The sequence below is a fragment of the Poecilia mexicana genome, unplaced genomic scaffold (genome assembly GCF_051168715.1).
Source record: "Poecilia mexicana isolate PSO_F unplaced genomic scaffold, ASM5116871v1 scaffold_22, whole genome shotgun sequence".
Lineage (NCBI taxonomy): Eukaryota > Metazoa > Chordata > Actinopteri > Cyprinodontiformes > Poeciliidae > Poecilia > Poecilia mexicana.
The window spans coordinates 24,809,184-24,822,281 of record NW_028263391.1 but is presented as its reverse complement, the minus strand read 5'-3'; the positions used below and the strand labels follow the sequence as shown (position 1 = coordinate 24,822,281).

The window sequence follows — 13,098 nt, the reverse complement described above, 5'->3', positions numbered from 1 at the left end:
AGTAAACTTTGTAATGCATAAAACATTATTTATTCTTTACATTCTTTATTAGCTAGTTATGCTAACCCTGGAGCGCTAATCAGAGACATTAGCTCTGCTAATGCTAAAGTGCTAATTCCAGACTGTTCACACACACTATGTGTCAGCAGCATGTTACATATTTTTCTGTGTACTTCATTTGTTTGTTGTATTCTTGCCACATGCTCAATAAATTTAAAAATAAAAAGGAAACATAAGGAGAGGAAATGGAACTGAATATGAACATCTAACCTGAAGAATTATAATACAGATGTTGAACTTTATTCAGCTGACAGTTTACAAAACAGCGAAGTAAATTAGTGCTTTAGAGTTTAAAATTAATTTAGGGGAAGCTAAGTTTGCTAATTGTTTTCAAAGTCTGCAAAATGTTAAAGCACTAAATGAGAATTTAGTGTATTAGTGGAAGTCTGCCCACCACTGGAAATTATACACAGCATATGTACATAACACTTTTATTCTGTGTGCAAATATAAATACAAAAGTGATGCCCTAATATTGCCACGAACTGCTGTTTTGCATAAAATGCTGCTTAGTGTTATTAACAGAAATTTGCTCTCTGAATGTGTTCATTTCTATCTGTAATATATTATTTTTATTTGTTACAAGTTGAATTCATGTTAATGTGCATTTTAAGGCATAACTTTGACAAACAAAATCTATACAGAAATGTCTAATTAATCAGAAATATTGCGGTGTTGATGTCGAGCCTAACCCTGCATTAAACTGACCGGTCTGCTTCATCACCATGATGCTCACAATTCTCTGGTTTTTGGTTGTAATCAGACAAAACCTGATGAAGGTAGCATGTATAGACATAGAGTCAGTAGATCCAACTCACTTTTTTCCTGCTGTTAGGTCGAGAGCGATGCAATTCAACTTCCCTCCAAAGAAAGGAACGGGCATCTCGCGGCTGCTGCCCAGCTGCCCGGCGCCGGCCATCTCTCTGCTTTACCAGATGTTGGCCTACGACCCGGACGAGCGCATCTCTGCAGACACCGCCCTGAAGCACACCTACTTCAGGGAAATCAGGTAAAAATCTAACCATTACTTTAGATATCAATTAATCTACTGATTATTTTAACTATTAAATTGCTAAAAAAAAAAAAAAACATGGCCACATTCTGCAGAGGTCCAGCCCTGCTTAGCAACCCAAGCAGAGCTTCATCACATTTGGTCAGCTGATTTTACCACTTGGTTGTGTGGGAGGCTCTGCTAATGCTTTTCAAAGATGGGTGGCTGTATAATTGAGCATCTGTTTCAGCCATTTTCAGGTGTGTAAGCGTTGAGTAGGGGGGCGTGGCCAGCAGCAACTTATTTGGATTTAAAGTGACAAGATGCCTTAAAACAGCCAAAAATAGGCAGAACTATGCAGAGTGAAATCTCATTATCTAAGAATAATTTTGTGCTGTTTGGTCGCTCATAGACCTAACCTGTTCAAGGAGGCATAATAGGTCATCTTTAAGAAGAAAACTGTTGGTTTTGTGTTTCAGGATGGGAGAGAAGAAATCAGAGACGCTTCAGAGGATTTCTGAGAACGTGGATGGGAGGGGAAACACTGTGAAGTCGGCGCACAGCTGGCGACTGACCAAACTGGGCAAACAGCTGAGAGGAAGACACCCCAGACAGACGCCTCTAGTAAACGTAAGCCTTCAACAAACCCGGCAGGTCGGCCTGAGAAACGGATGAATCAGTGAAAAGCTCCGTCTCTCCTCAGCACAACCCGAAGCGAGCGGCGGACCCCCACAGCCGGAGGAACGCCCCCAACCTGGTGCAGCTGCCCAGACTCAACATGACCGCTCACGGACATCAGTTTCCGTTCCCTTTCTCTGCTGTTCCTGCTTTTACCCTCAACCACAAGCCGACACTGCCGCCCATCTCGCCAAAAAAGTGCCAGCCACAGGTGCTCAAGGCCCCGTCCACACAGAGACGACTTTCGGTGAATCCATAAAGGTTTTTTGTCGTTTAGGCTGAGCGTCCGCACGGATTGGGCGTCTTGAGACCAGAAACAATCAGTTTTAAAACCAAATGCATTTCAGAACGCTGGTTTCATGTTTCCATTTGGCTTGTCTTTTTTAAACGATGACTAATATTTCTTTATTTATTTTATCTCATTTTTTGTGGTGCCAAGTCAATGATATTATGGTGTGTGAAGGCCATTACAGGGAGAAAAAGAAACCAAAACACTGCTGAGTTTGAAAAGTCAAAAATTTGGTATAAAGAAACTAAAACTTTTTTTAGATCAATCTCAGAAATTTTCTTGAAAGAAGTTGGGAATTTCTGAGTTTTAAAAGTGGAAAATGTTGAAGTTTTGAAACTCAGAAAAATCCTTGATTTTTTTCTAGAGCATTTCTGAGATTAAGGTCAAAATTTTGGCAGAAAATTATACTGGTTTTCGATCTACAATGGTGATAACACACCACTGCACGTTCTAGATCATGAAGTCGCACCAGGGTTTCTGTTTTCCACCACATAGTGACTCTTTCTTTACCAATTTTGACAGAATTCCAGGCATTCAAAAAGTGATTGATTGTACAGAAACCTGCCCAATCTGGCAACGCTGCCGCTGTGCTTTTGGTGTTGTTCTCTGGCAGAGTCACAGTGCCACCGATTGGCCCGGCATACTTACTACACCACTGTCATGAGGATCCTATAGTTTGGATGCTCATGTTTTCACCATGTTCGTCTCTGTGTGTTCAGGCCCCAGTTGAGTCTTTTCATATCAGGAAAGCTGCTGCAGCTGCAAGCAGAAAAACATCCTGTGACCTTTTTCTCTCCACAGCCCGAGGACGAGATGCCTTGCATAACCGTGAAAAACTTCTGCATGCCACCTGTGGAGCGGGAAGAAGGAGGAACCTGAGAGCCAAATCCAGCCGTTTCAGATTAAAATCCGCCTGCTTGAACCGGACCGACCCGCAAAACGGAGCCAAAACCCGGAGGAACCTGCTACACAACAAGCTGCCATCTTCTCAGTGACTGCTGGGACGGAGGGCCAAAATGTGCTGCAATTCAACAAATAAATTATTCAGTTATTACAATGCTGTGGAAAAGAATTGCCTCCCGCTACAGATTTCTTCTGTTTTTGCTTTTTTGTTATAACAAAAAACCGGAGTAGTGTTTAATGATTATTTCATCCATTAAGTATAAATATACCTGGTTCTGTGTGAAAAAGTGATCAACCCCTTAAAACTAGCAGCTATTAAGTGTTCATGATAAAAATTAGTATTTTACATGTTGGACGAGGAACATCAATCCAATCTTTGCTGCATTGTTTTAAATTTGACACATCAGAGGGCAGACTTTGACTAGGCCACTCCAATAGAATCATGAAATGTTGTTGATCTCAATTGATTCACGGTTTATTGCTTTCTCACATTGTGCCGAGTTGGTTTGGAGAGATTTTCTCCCATAATGAATAAAATAATCATTTTAATACTTTCCTGTTGATCCTCGTCTGACTTTACACTTTTACGGATCATAAAATACACAATTTATGTTTAATTGTTCTAATATTAAAATCAATTACATGCTAATAGTGAATAAGATAATTTAATAGTCAACGAGCGAAAGACAGTGTCAGAGAGGAGCTGATTGGTCTGCTGGGAATCTGCTGTGGAGCTCAACAAATCAAATCTCAGTGTTACATGACGTATGTAGGCGTCACGCTACGTTCACAAAGCAGCAGATTGTGAATTAAATCCCCTTACTTTCCTCTTGGGACGGTGTTATCGGCTCCCATTGCTGAACATTTTCAGAATGATCGATAGATGGCGGCGTCCATTATTACTTCCGTAAACAATGCGCTGCTGTGTGACGTCAATGTTCTTTTGCGCATGCGGGTCGCAAAACCGCTCACGCAGAAGTCTGCGGTCGCATTTGTAGCATGAAAAAAGAAAATCGGAATTGACCAACACCTGCTGTGTGAACGCAGCCTAACAAAGATTAACTTAACTTTAATTGTATGTATTTATTTTATCATTTTAAACACATCTGCATTTGTAATTGTATTGTGGCACTTTTGGCCCTAAACCTGAACATATTACCATGTAATCCCCTGTATTGTCTTATGAAACGTTTAATGGTCCATATTTTCAGGTGATAGATGTTTACGTCTCAGTAATATTTCACAAATTATTTACATATTTTATCCAATGAACATTTTAGGTTTAAACCCTTGTCAGGCGGGTTTATTCATGGCTGGTTTCCAGCAAAAACTCCAAACTTGAGGGAGTCTGGATAAGAAATGTGACTTCCTGTGTGGTGTGGGGCGCGATTAGGAAAGCAGCGATACGGATCATTTTTCCACACAAATTGTTTTAGTAAAATTACTTGCAGTGCCTTCAGGAAGTATTCACACCCTTAAACTTCAACACATTTTGTCATGTTACATCAAACTTCCATGAGTTTTCCTGGGATTTTGATGAAAAACAAAGTGGGAAGAATGCATCACTTTCAGCTTGTAACAGTGAAACATGGTACAGGCAGCATGATGCTGAGGGGATGTGCAGACAGGAAAACATCGCAGTGGACGGGAAAATGGGCGGAGCTAAAATCCATTTCCTGGAGGGAAAATGTTGGAGACAGATGTGCATTCCGCACTTTTCAGACTTTATGGATTATTTATACTGATTAAATGACAGAATATTAATTAGGTGACTTCAGTTAAATTTTTTTATTTCCTTTTGGGGTCAATAAAGTACTTTGAATTGAATTTATTAGTAAAGGAATAAAGCTTTCCTTTTCCGGTTTTTGGCTGTTGTGCAACAAAAGGTGGAAAAGTTTGACGGGTTTGAAAACTTCTGCAAGGCAATGCGAGTATTATACTGACATTAATCTGCTGAGCATCATAAAGGCAAACAGTGACGCTCTGATGAGATATGAACCAAATAAAACTTAGATTTTATCAGCAATCTGTGAAAAAGTTTCATTTTAACAATGTGAAAATAAAGACAATTCAACTAAAACATGAAATAAAGTTGCTGTTGTGTAAAATGTGTAAAAACACATTGCTGCTGATTAAACTTGATGTCAGTGCAGAGAAATAAACAACCAGAACACAATGTATTCAAGATTATTTTAATATTATTAATATGTATACTTTAGGCTTTAGAAATATAACTATCAATGACAAAACTTCCACTGGAGTAATGGTAGTTTGCTTAGGCCCCCATCAAATCAGTTAATTACAATATACACATTATGATACAGAGCAGATTTGAATCTGAAATAATATTAAAATAAATGCTCAATAGATAAAGGTTTTAATATTTTTTAGCATTTTCTTCACCTACTGTATTAGCCATTTGTAAGTTCTTAGCACACCCAACAATGTAAAGCCATTATTTTCTTCTAATAAACTAATTTAAGTGCAAACCATTTTTCCTTTAAAAAGACTGATTGCAGCGTTCCGCCTTCAGCCGAGTGCAACAAGGCAGCCAACCCTCCGCTGTCTCCATCAGAGTATAAAAAACTAAAGAAAATCAGTGCAAAGTCATTAATGGGGAGATTTCTAGTCACAGGAGACAGAAGCGGTGGGAGGATAAAGATGGACGTAAGTGTTTTTCATAAAGTTGATCCAAAATGTGTATTTCAGTCGGTGGTTCTGAAGGAAATAAACCGTTTGGGATAACAGTCTGACATCTGACTCTAAACAAATATATTAATAAAAAAAATCTAAAATGTGTTAAAAGTGAGTAGAAAAGAGGTTGCGGCGCTCCTCTAACTCCAGTAACAAACAGCAGAACCGGGAATAAAAGAAAACAGGAAAACTTGCAATGCTTGCAGGTGAAGAGCAGCATCAGACTCTGGGTTGCAGCAGAAATATTCTGGCTATACTACTGTTCCACTGGGAGAGCTGGCTTGGTTTTGGGATGACAATAAACCCTGGAAAAAGGAAAACAAGGAGATTTGCATTGGGAAAGTCAGAAATCAAGCAACAAAACAGCCCAACTTTCCATCAAACGTCTGGGAATAACGGGAGTTTTTCATCACCAAGGCACTTCCTGACTACGTCTACTCCCTCAATGCTTCACAGGTCTGGATATTATTCCAAAAATATGTTAACTTCACTGGTAATCAGAGTTATCGCAGTTCAGTTTGTCATTTCAGGGGTTTAACTCATCGTTTCTGCTGAAATGAGCTGAAGCATCATGGGAATGTTTCTAAAAACAAAAAACAAATCATTTGCAGTCAGTCGGAACGGGACGCTTTCTGAAAGTTACTTCACTCCAGAATCAAAATAACCGTTTTTATTGATGGCATTTCAGACGTTTTAAAGCAAACCAACCAGGTCAGACGTGCCGAATTTATTTATCATCCTTAGAACAGAGATTAAATATTCTTTATGCAGATCAGGATATTAATTTAGGTTTTCTCTGCTGTCACTTAATAAATACAAACAGCTTTAAATCACGGTGAGATTTCTGATAAATATTGGCCTCAGTTTAGCCAAACTGCCAAACTTTCTGATTTCTGAGCTGAGTTTTTATCCAACACTCAATAACGTGACGAAAGCAGAGGAATCTTTACTCATCTTCCTCTGGATCCCTGAACATTTATGAATGCTATTTTGGTAAAACTTTGGCTGTTTTGGTATAAAATATGACTAGATTTTGAGTTGAATTTGGAGTTTTTTCTCCTGTTTATTCAAATCGGAGGCGATTTCCATTTCACCTCCGTGAACCGAATATCCACCAATCTGCACACGTTGGATAAAATAAATAAAACATTTCCTGAAATTAAAACTAATCTGTAAATTTGAAGTTTAAACCTGAAGTTAATTTTGGCGTTTGCATATTTAAAAAAATGTCTATGCATCACATTTCTGTGGACATCTTTAGAAGAGCAGCAACCTGATCACTTTTGACACTTAATATATATAATATTTCTATACGAGTCTTTAAACATACATTTATTTTTGTGTCCAAACTGAAGGGGAGTAAAAACAAAAAAATGAAAATGTGAAGAAAAATGTTGGTCTTCTGTTTTTTTCTTGTAGAACAGTAGAAACAGAAAAGATGTAATGCTTTGGAATAGATTCGAATTGAAAACTATGAAAACAAATAAAATAAAATAAAGGAGCCACGTTCTGAACATGAGGATTTTCAGGCAACTCGACAAATTTCATCCCGTTTAATGATTTTTGTGACGTTTTCATTGCGTTTTAAACACTTCCTATGAAAGCAGCTGCACATTTAAGTTTCACCGGGCGACCTGGCTGCCTGCCAAATAAAAACGTTGCTATTAAAAACCAGAGAATCCAACTGAAGCAGTTTGAGAAGGACAGACAGGAAGTCAGCACTCCAACCTCCCCACACTTCCTGTTAGAAAGAACTTACCACTTTGCCTGGCCTCGCCCATGTGCAAATAAATCCCTCCTGACAAGCAGTCACTAAACAGTCCTCTAAAAATATGAGTACAGTCAGCCTCTCGTGTGCTATTTTCTTACAGATGAGCGGCTCGAGGAGCGGCACGTCCTCCATGCGCGGGCACAGCAGCGTGCCCAGCGTCTTGGCCGGGTCCGTTTTGCTCTTGCTCAGCAGGTTGAGCTTGTCGCTGCTCTTGCTGCTGATGTGACCCATGCTGTGGTTGCGTTTGTGGTCCTTGTCGTGGTGCCGCTCCTTGCGGTCGTGCAGGGAGAGCGTGGCGAACTTGCTGACGCCGGTGGCGATGGCGCTGTCCATGATGCCGCCGCCAGTGCTGCCGGTGCCGCCGCCGGTACCGGAGGTCTTGGCGGTGCTGTTGGCGGTGCCGGCCGAGTGCGGCAGGCTGTTGGAGCGCGGCAGCGTGGTGACGCCCGGTGTGTTGGCACTGCCGTTGTTTCCGTTCGTAGTGTTGCTGGAGGAGATGATGGCGGCGCCGGCGGGCGGCCCGGTGGCGTTCATCACGTTGGTGTGCGTGCGAGTCCTAGACAGGGGCAGGTGGGGGAACAGGATGTCCTCGGTGAGGTCCCACAGGCACAGCTGTGTGTCCTGGCCCACCGAGCCGAAGCGGTACGTCACACTGACGGGCCGGCTGTCCGTGGAGTTGCGCTTGGAGAGGCGGGACTGCGTGCTGTTGGCGCGGTCCCGCCCAAACTGGACCACCTGGTCCTGGAAGTCCTCGTCGCTGCCGCTGAACTCCATGGGGTCGCTCTCCTCCACGCTGGTGGTGTAGTGGTCGAACGCCACCACGCTCACCCACGACTTGTGGCCGTGTCCGCGGGCGATGACGCGGCAGTCCAGGAAGGACCAGACGGTGACCAGGTCGTCCTCGCCGCCCGCCACAATGTACTTCCCGTCGGGGCTCCAGCACACGCACAGCAGGCCGCCGAAGTAGCTCTTCATGGTGCCATGCAGCTCCACCGCGTCGAAGTTGAAGACGCGCAGGAAGCCGTCCTGGCTCACGCAGGCCAGGAACTTCCCATCAGGCGAGAAGGCGAACTCGTTGAGCGCGCCGTCGCCGACGCTCCACTTCAGCAGCGGGTTGCGCGTGGATTTGCTCTTGCAGGTGTGGACGGAGTAGCTGTCGCCCTGCTTCAGCAGCTGGTAGTGCGGCGCCGCCGTGCCGCAGGTGTGCTCCACATTGTACAGGTACATGCTGCCGCTGGCGTGCGACACCAGGAACAGGCTCTCTGAGCCCGGAACCCACTTCACACACGTCACCCGGGATTTATCGATCAACCTCTGGCAGCGCAGAACCGAGGGAGGGAGAGGAAGATCGGGTTAGAGAAGCAGAGCGAACACGCAGCAACATGCATGATGACTGTCACAGAAGTTATCGCAATAAGCAATGATGTTGTTTTCAGACCATTTTCATGGAATTATATAATAATGAAAGAACACATTCTAATAGATTGATAAACTTTAAATTTCAAATATCCAATATGGTGAAGTTTCTGTAAACAAAACTGTCCTTCAAAATAGATCTGACACCAAAACACCAGACTGAAGACTTATCATCCAACGAGAGAAAAACAATAAATTATAGAAATGAAAATTCTTGAGTTTGTTTTAAATTATTATACGATTAATTCAATATATTTACAAAGATGTTGTTTATATTAAGCAAATTGTCTTTTTTTTAGATTCCAGTTAACGATTAATTGATTACTAAATCGTCAACTGATTACTAAATCAGTTGACGATTGTTTCAGTAATCGATCTAGCAGAGGTAAAGAGCAGTGTGCTGCTGAACGTTGTGTTTATCCAGCTGGAGATGCCGGCAGCTGCAGTGGGAACCGTCTGGTCGGCTACCTACCTCCTCGTTGAACAGTTTGCTTGTCTCCTTCTTGATGGGGTCGATGAGCTGCACCTGTCCAGCAGAGAAGCCCACCAGCAGGGAGACGCTCTCCGCCGTGGCCGTGAGGTGGTTGAAGTCATGGCACGTGGGCTGCGTCCCTTTGTAAATGCGCTTGTCTATCGGTTTGCTCAAGTCGGCAGCCTGAAGAGAGACAGAAGTGCAAGAAATGAATGAATAAGTGTTTTTTAAAATCTCTCATTTAGACCTGAACAATACAGAATACAGCAGCATTCACACTCTGCATGCTAATAATAACAATATTTGGGGTGATGATGGATTCATTAAAAGCAGCCAAAATATCTTGATTATGGAAAAAACAGATTTCCTTTAATTACAAACTGAACTGATTATTTGATACAGGTCCATCTTTTCCTCATGCAGCTCCGCTCTACTGTGTCTTGTTGTTTTTGTAGAAGATAATCGATGAATCCTTTCAGTTTAATTTACAACACTAAGTGCTCAGTTAAAGCAAACCTCCAGGGATTATTCAGACTCATCAAGCGTTTACACAGAAAGGAATAAAGACTACATCACAACACAGCATCCAAACAAATACTTTCAAAGCTTTCTTGATTAAATGTTTTTTTTTAAATCAGGAAAATATGTTTTAAAACATTTTGAACCCTTTTAGATAAATATGTCAAACCAACCAAACCCTTTGAGTAACCTGTTCCCCTCCTGGCCTGTGGGGGCGCTGCACCAAGAACCACAGAAGGAAACGACACTAAAACCTCTGAAGACACTGAGAGCAACTTCCTTCTTCACCAGATGGAAACAAGATGAAGGATTTTAGTGGTTGGAGGATTTCTCTTTAGTCTTTGGCTAAAGACCAGGAGCCATTTCTCCTGCTAGCGCTAGGCTAGCATGTTAGCTTTGGTTGTATTTACCCAGAATCCCCTGTGCTGTAGTCCACTTCCCGTAGTCCGCTTGGCATTCACATTCAAACTGAAACAGAGTTCCCTTCAACTGAACCCAAACTGAGGTTTAGAGGACCAGAGGTCAGAGGTCGATTAACGTTAACACCTCAGGAAACAACCAGACTTTTTAGAGAAATGGACTGGAGTTCATGTGAATGCCACCTTAAAGATCAGCTATCGGTCAGAAAACTGCAATTGGTATCCTGCTGGTTTTCATTCAATCAATTCATGTTTTCTTTTGTTTTAAATTGTTTTTAGTCCATTTTATTTTACATGAATATATTTTAGAATGTAAATCGCCTGGAAACATCAACAGTTTCCATCCTCCGTTTAATTTTTCCATATTTTATACTTAAAAAACAATTACAATGAACTTTAAACTTTTCTACAGCTGAACATGACACCCATTACATAAATTGACCAGGCAACAAGAATAACAACAACTGCTGCTTTAAAAGTAGCAGCAGCATGTAAAGGTTACACTCTAAAACAACAATGGATGAAGATTATTGCTTCATCCAGGGAAGAAGATCAATAAGAAAAACTGTAAAAGAACAACAAGTTCGGTCCAATAATCCGGCAGTCGGCACACGAGACGTTACAAAGATCACTGAAGGCTGTGAACAAGTAACTGTAGATGACCGCAGCAACAACTGCCTAATTTGTTAATGATTTACGGTTAACACCTGATAGAACAGAAACTTCTTAGGGAGCAAAAATGATGACTCGGCTCTTAACAAATTTAATCAAGTTTTAAGATCAGTTTTATGAAGAAATATCAGCTGGTCTGAGATCTGCCTCACACCAAGCAGCTGGAAAACACCAAGAGACAGAAAACAGAAATAAATGCAGGATATAATTATTTACAATTAATCTGATTTAGTATTTTACTAACACAAAAGGAAGCCTTAAAGTGTTGCACCAGAAAAGAGAACAATGCAACATTAATGATGTTTTCCTCACTTCGTTTTTCCACCAGTGGCTGAAAAATTTAGCACAAAATAAATGTTTTGCATTGTTTTATTACTACATATATTATGGCATTGAGACACTGTATCCATGTGTTTCATGCTTAGTGTTAATAAGTCAGCAACACTAATGTTGACTCAGGAAATAACATTTATTTAAGAACTGACTATAATCTCCCACCAGCTGCATTCTTGTGCGACGCCAAAAAGCTCAACATAAAATCACAATCTCGTATTCACTGGCATTACGTTGTCAAGAAACAACATATTCATTAGATATGTTATTGTCAGCAAGACTGCAAAGCTATTAATACTTTAATCACCTGATTGAAGCTGTGAAAGTCCCTGAAATATAGCTCTGTATTTACTACTGAGTGTTGCTGTTTTGAGAATTGTTTTACCAAATAGTCTGTTAGTTGATGAAAACTGAACTAATTTAAATAATGAACTGAACCAAATGCACCGCTTGACAACTGGGTTCAGCTGGAAAGTATGTGATTGTACTGGAAAGGCTATTTGTAAAGTGCCTTGAGATGATGTATTGCGAAAAACTTAATTGAATCTTACAAACACAATATCAGGATTAGTTAATAGATATTTTATTGCTCTTTTAGATTAAATTTATTGTTTTGGCATTTTAACAGTTGCTTCCAGCTATCATTCTTGTGATCATTCTTGTGTTTTTTCTTGTCTTTTGTGTTACACACGAGGTTGTTCTGTCTTTAACTAATTAACCTCATTATACAATTATGATTAATATTATTGGCATCAACAGCCTGACGCTTTTATCGCCCCAAACTACAATCAAACATTGGTAAACCTGGAGTTATCGACACCTGTCAGTCAAAACCAACTCGACAGCATAACTGTTGACAGCTTCTTCACAAACTGGACCTGAAGCCAAATGTATTTAAGTACCAGGTCGCTCTGTCTGGAACAAAGGTCGCATTTATCCCTAAAATATTCATAACCTCATAGAGGTAGTCTGAAGAAGTTTAGCCTCTGAACTCGGTGGAGATGCAGCCTTAGCAAGTCGTTAGCCGGCTAACTAATAGCCTAGGCTAAGCTAATTAGCTCATGCTAACTGAGTTGAAAGTCAAGCACCTGTCAAGAGTTCTTCAACAGCGCAAAGATCAGCCTAAACTTCAGCAAGAGCTGAGAAAGCAGAGCCGGAATCCCCGTTGACACCAGCCCAGTCAGTACAGTACCTTTCTAACCCCTTTGTAGATGTAGAAGTAGAGCTCACGGCCCACATTGAAACAGATCCTGTCGCCGTTACCCGACTGGTCGTTGACGTTCACGAAGGAGACCTTGACGGGGTTGGAACCTTGCGAGTTGAAAGGCACCCTGTTGGGACGGCTGTATTCGGAGTGAGTGAGGAGTTTGTAGACGCCTTCCCGAGTGGTGAACTGAGTTTTAATTTCGTTCATCTCCTTCCCTCCTCCCTCCGCCGCCATCTTTGAAATTAACATTCATCCCTTTCCCCCAGGCCGGATCTTACGCACGGTCGGCAGAGGGCATTCCGACTCCACTACTCCCCCTAGCGGGGTTCTACGGAACTGCAAGAAGGAGAAGTCAACTTTTAGATATTGAAATATGTTATTTCTCACATATCTGTGTTCCTATTTACTACACCTGTATCTTCAATAAAATTAAATTAAAAATACTACGGTCATAATAATAAAGTACTCAAGATTCTATCAAGCATATTGTTTTCAATGTTTTGGCAGTGAAAACAATATGCTGTTTTCAAACATGAAAACATGCTTTCATGTTTTCAATATGAAAGCACTGTCAAAATAATATGCAGTAATATTTTCACTGCAATGAAAAATATAACTGGATTATGAAAAGTATTATCATTCCCACTGCAGAATTTTACTGGACATAATGTTTAT

At 41.1% G+C, this 13,098-nt stretch overlaps 2 protein-coding genes across 4 annotated transcripts in view; one reads left to right on the top strand and one right to left on the bottom strand.

Annotated features, from left to right (window-relative positions):
- Nucleotides 1-2,952, top strand: part of mok (MOK protein kinase) — a 9,401-nt gene extending 6,449 nt beyond the window's left edge. For both annotated transcript variants that reach the window (XM_088002901.1, XM_088002900.1), the window contains 4 exons: nucleotides 895-1,068; nucleotides 1,530-1,680; nucleotides 1,754-1,939; nucleotides 2,819-2,952. In XM_088002901.1, coding sequence (XP_087859027.1) covers nucleotides 895-1,068; nucleotides 1,530-1,680; nucleotides 1,754-1,939; nucleotides 2,819-2,896 — 589 coding nt within the window. In that variant the 3' untranslated portion in view covers nucleotides 2,897-2,952. The remainder of the gene's footprint in view (nucleotides 1-894; nucleotides 1,069-1,529; nucleotides 1,681-1,753; nucleotides 1,940-2,818) is intronic.
- Nucleotides 2,953-5,096: 2,144 nt separating this feature from the next.
- wdr20a (WD repeat domain 20a) lies at nucleotides 5,097-12,699 on the bottom strand. Of its 2 annotated transcripts, none has more exons than XM_014969697.2 (4): nucleotides 12,409-12,699; nucleotides 9,274-9,456; nucleotides 7,374-8,699; nucleotides 5,097-5,919 (listed from the first exon to the last, which is right to left on the bottom strand). In XM_014969697.2, exons 1-4 carry the CDS (start codon nucleotides 12,670-12,672, stop codon nucleotides 5,866-5,868), a joined length of 1,827 nt encoding a protein of 608 aa, XP_014825183.1. In that variant the 5' UTR covers nucleotides 12,673-12,699; the 3' UTR covers nucleotides 5,097-5,865. The 2 variants fall into 2 exon arrangements, with proteins under 2 accessions (XP_014825183.1, XP_014825184.1); XM_014969698.2 differs by having other exon boundaries at nucleotides 7,484-8,699.
- Between the last annotated feature and the right edge of the window lie 399 nt (nucleotides 12,700-13,098).

Bases quoted from the DNA above. Each gene is read 5' to 3' on its own strand.
- wdr20a (XM_014969697.2), bottom strand. From the start codon at position 12,672: ATGTTAATTTCAAAGATGGCGGCGGAGGGAGGAGGGAAGGAGATGAAC. The intron at 9,457-12,408 runs GTACTGTACTGA...GTCTCTCTTCAG, and splicing joins TCTACAAAGGGGTTAGAAAG to GCTGCCGACTTGAGCAAACC. The intron at 5,920-7,373 runs GTAAGTTCTTTC...TCCTTTTTCCAG, and splicing joins GGGCGAGGCCAGGCAAAGTG to GGTTTATTGTCATCCCAAAA.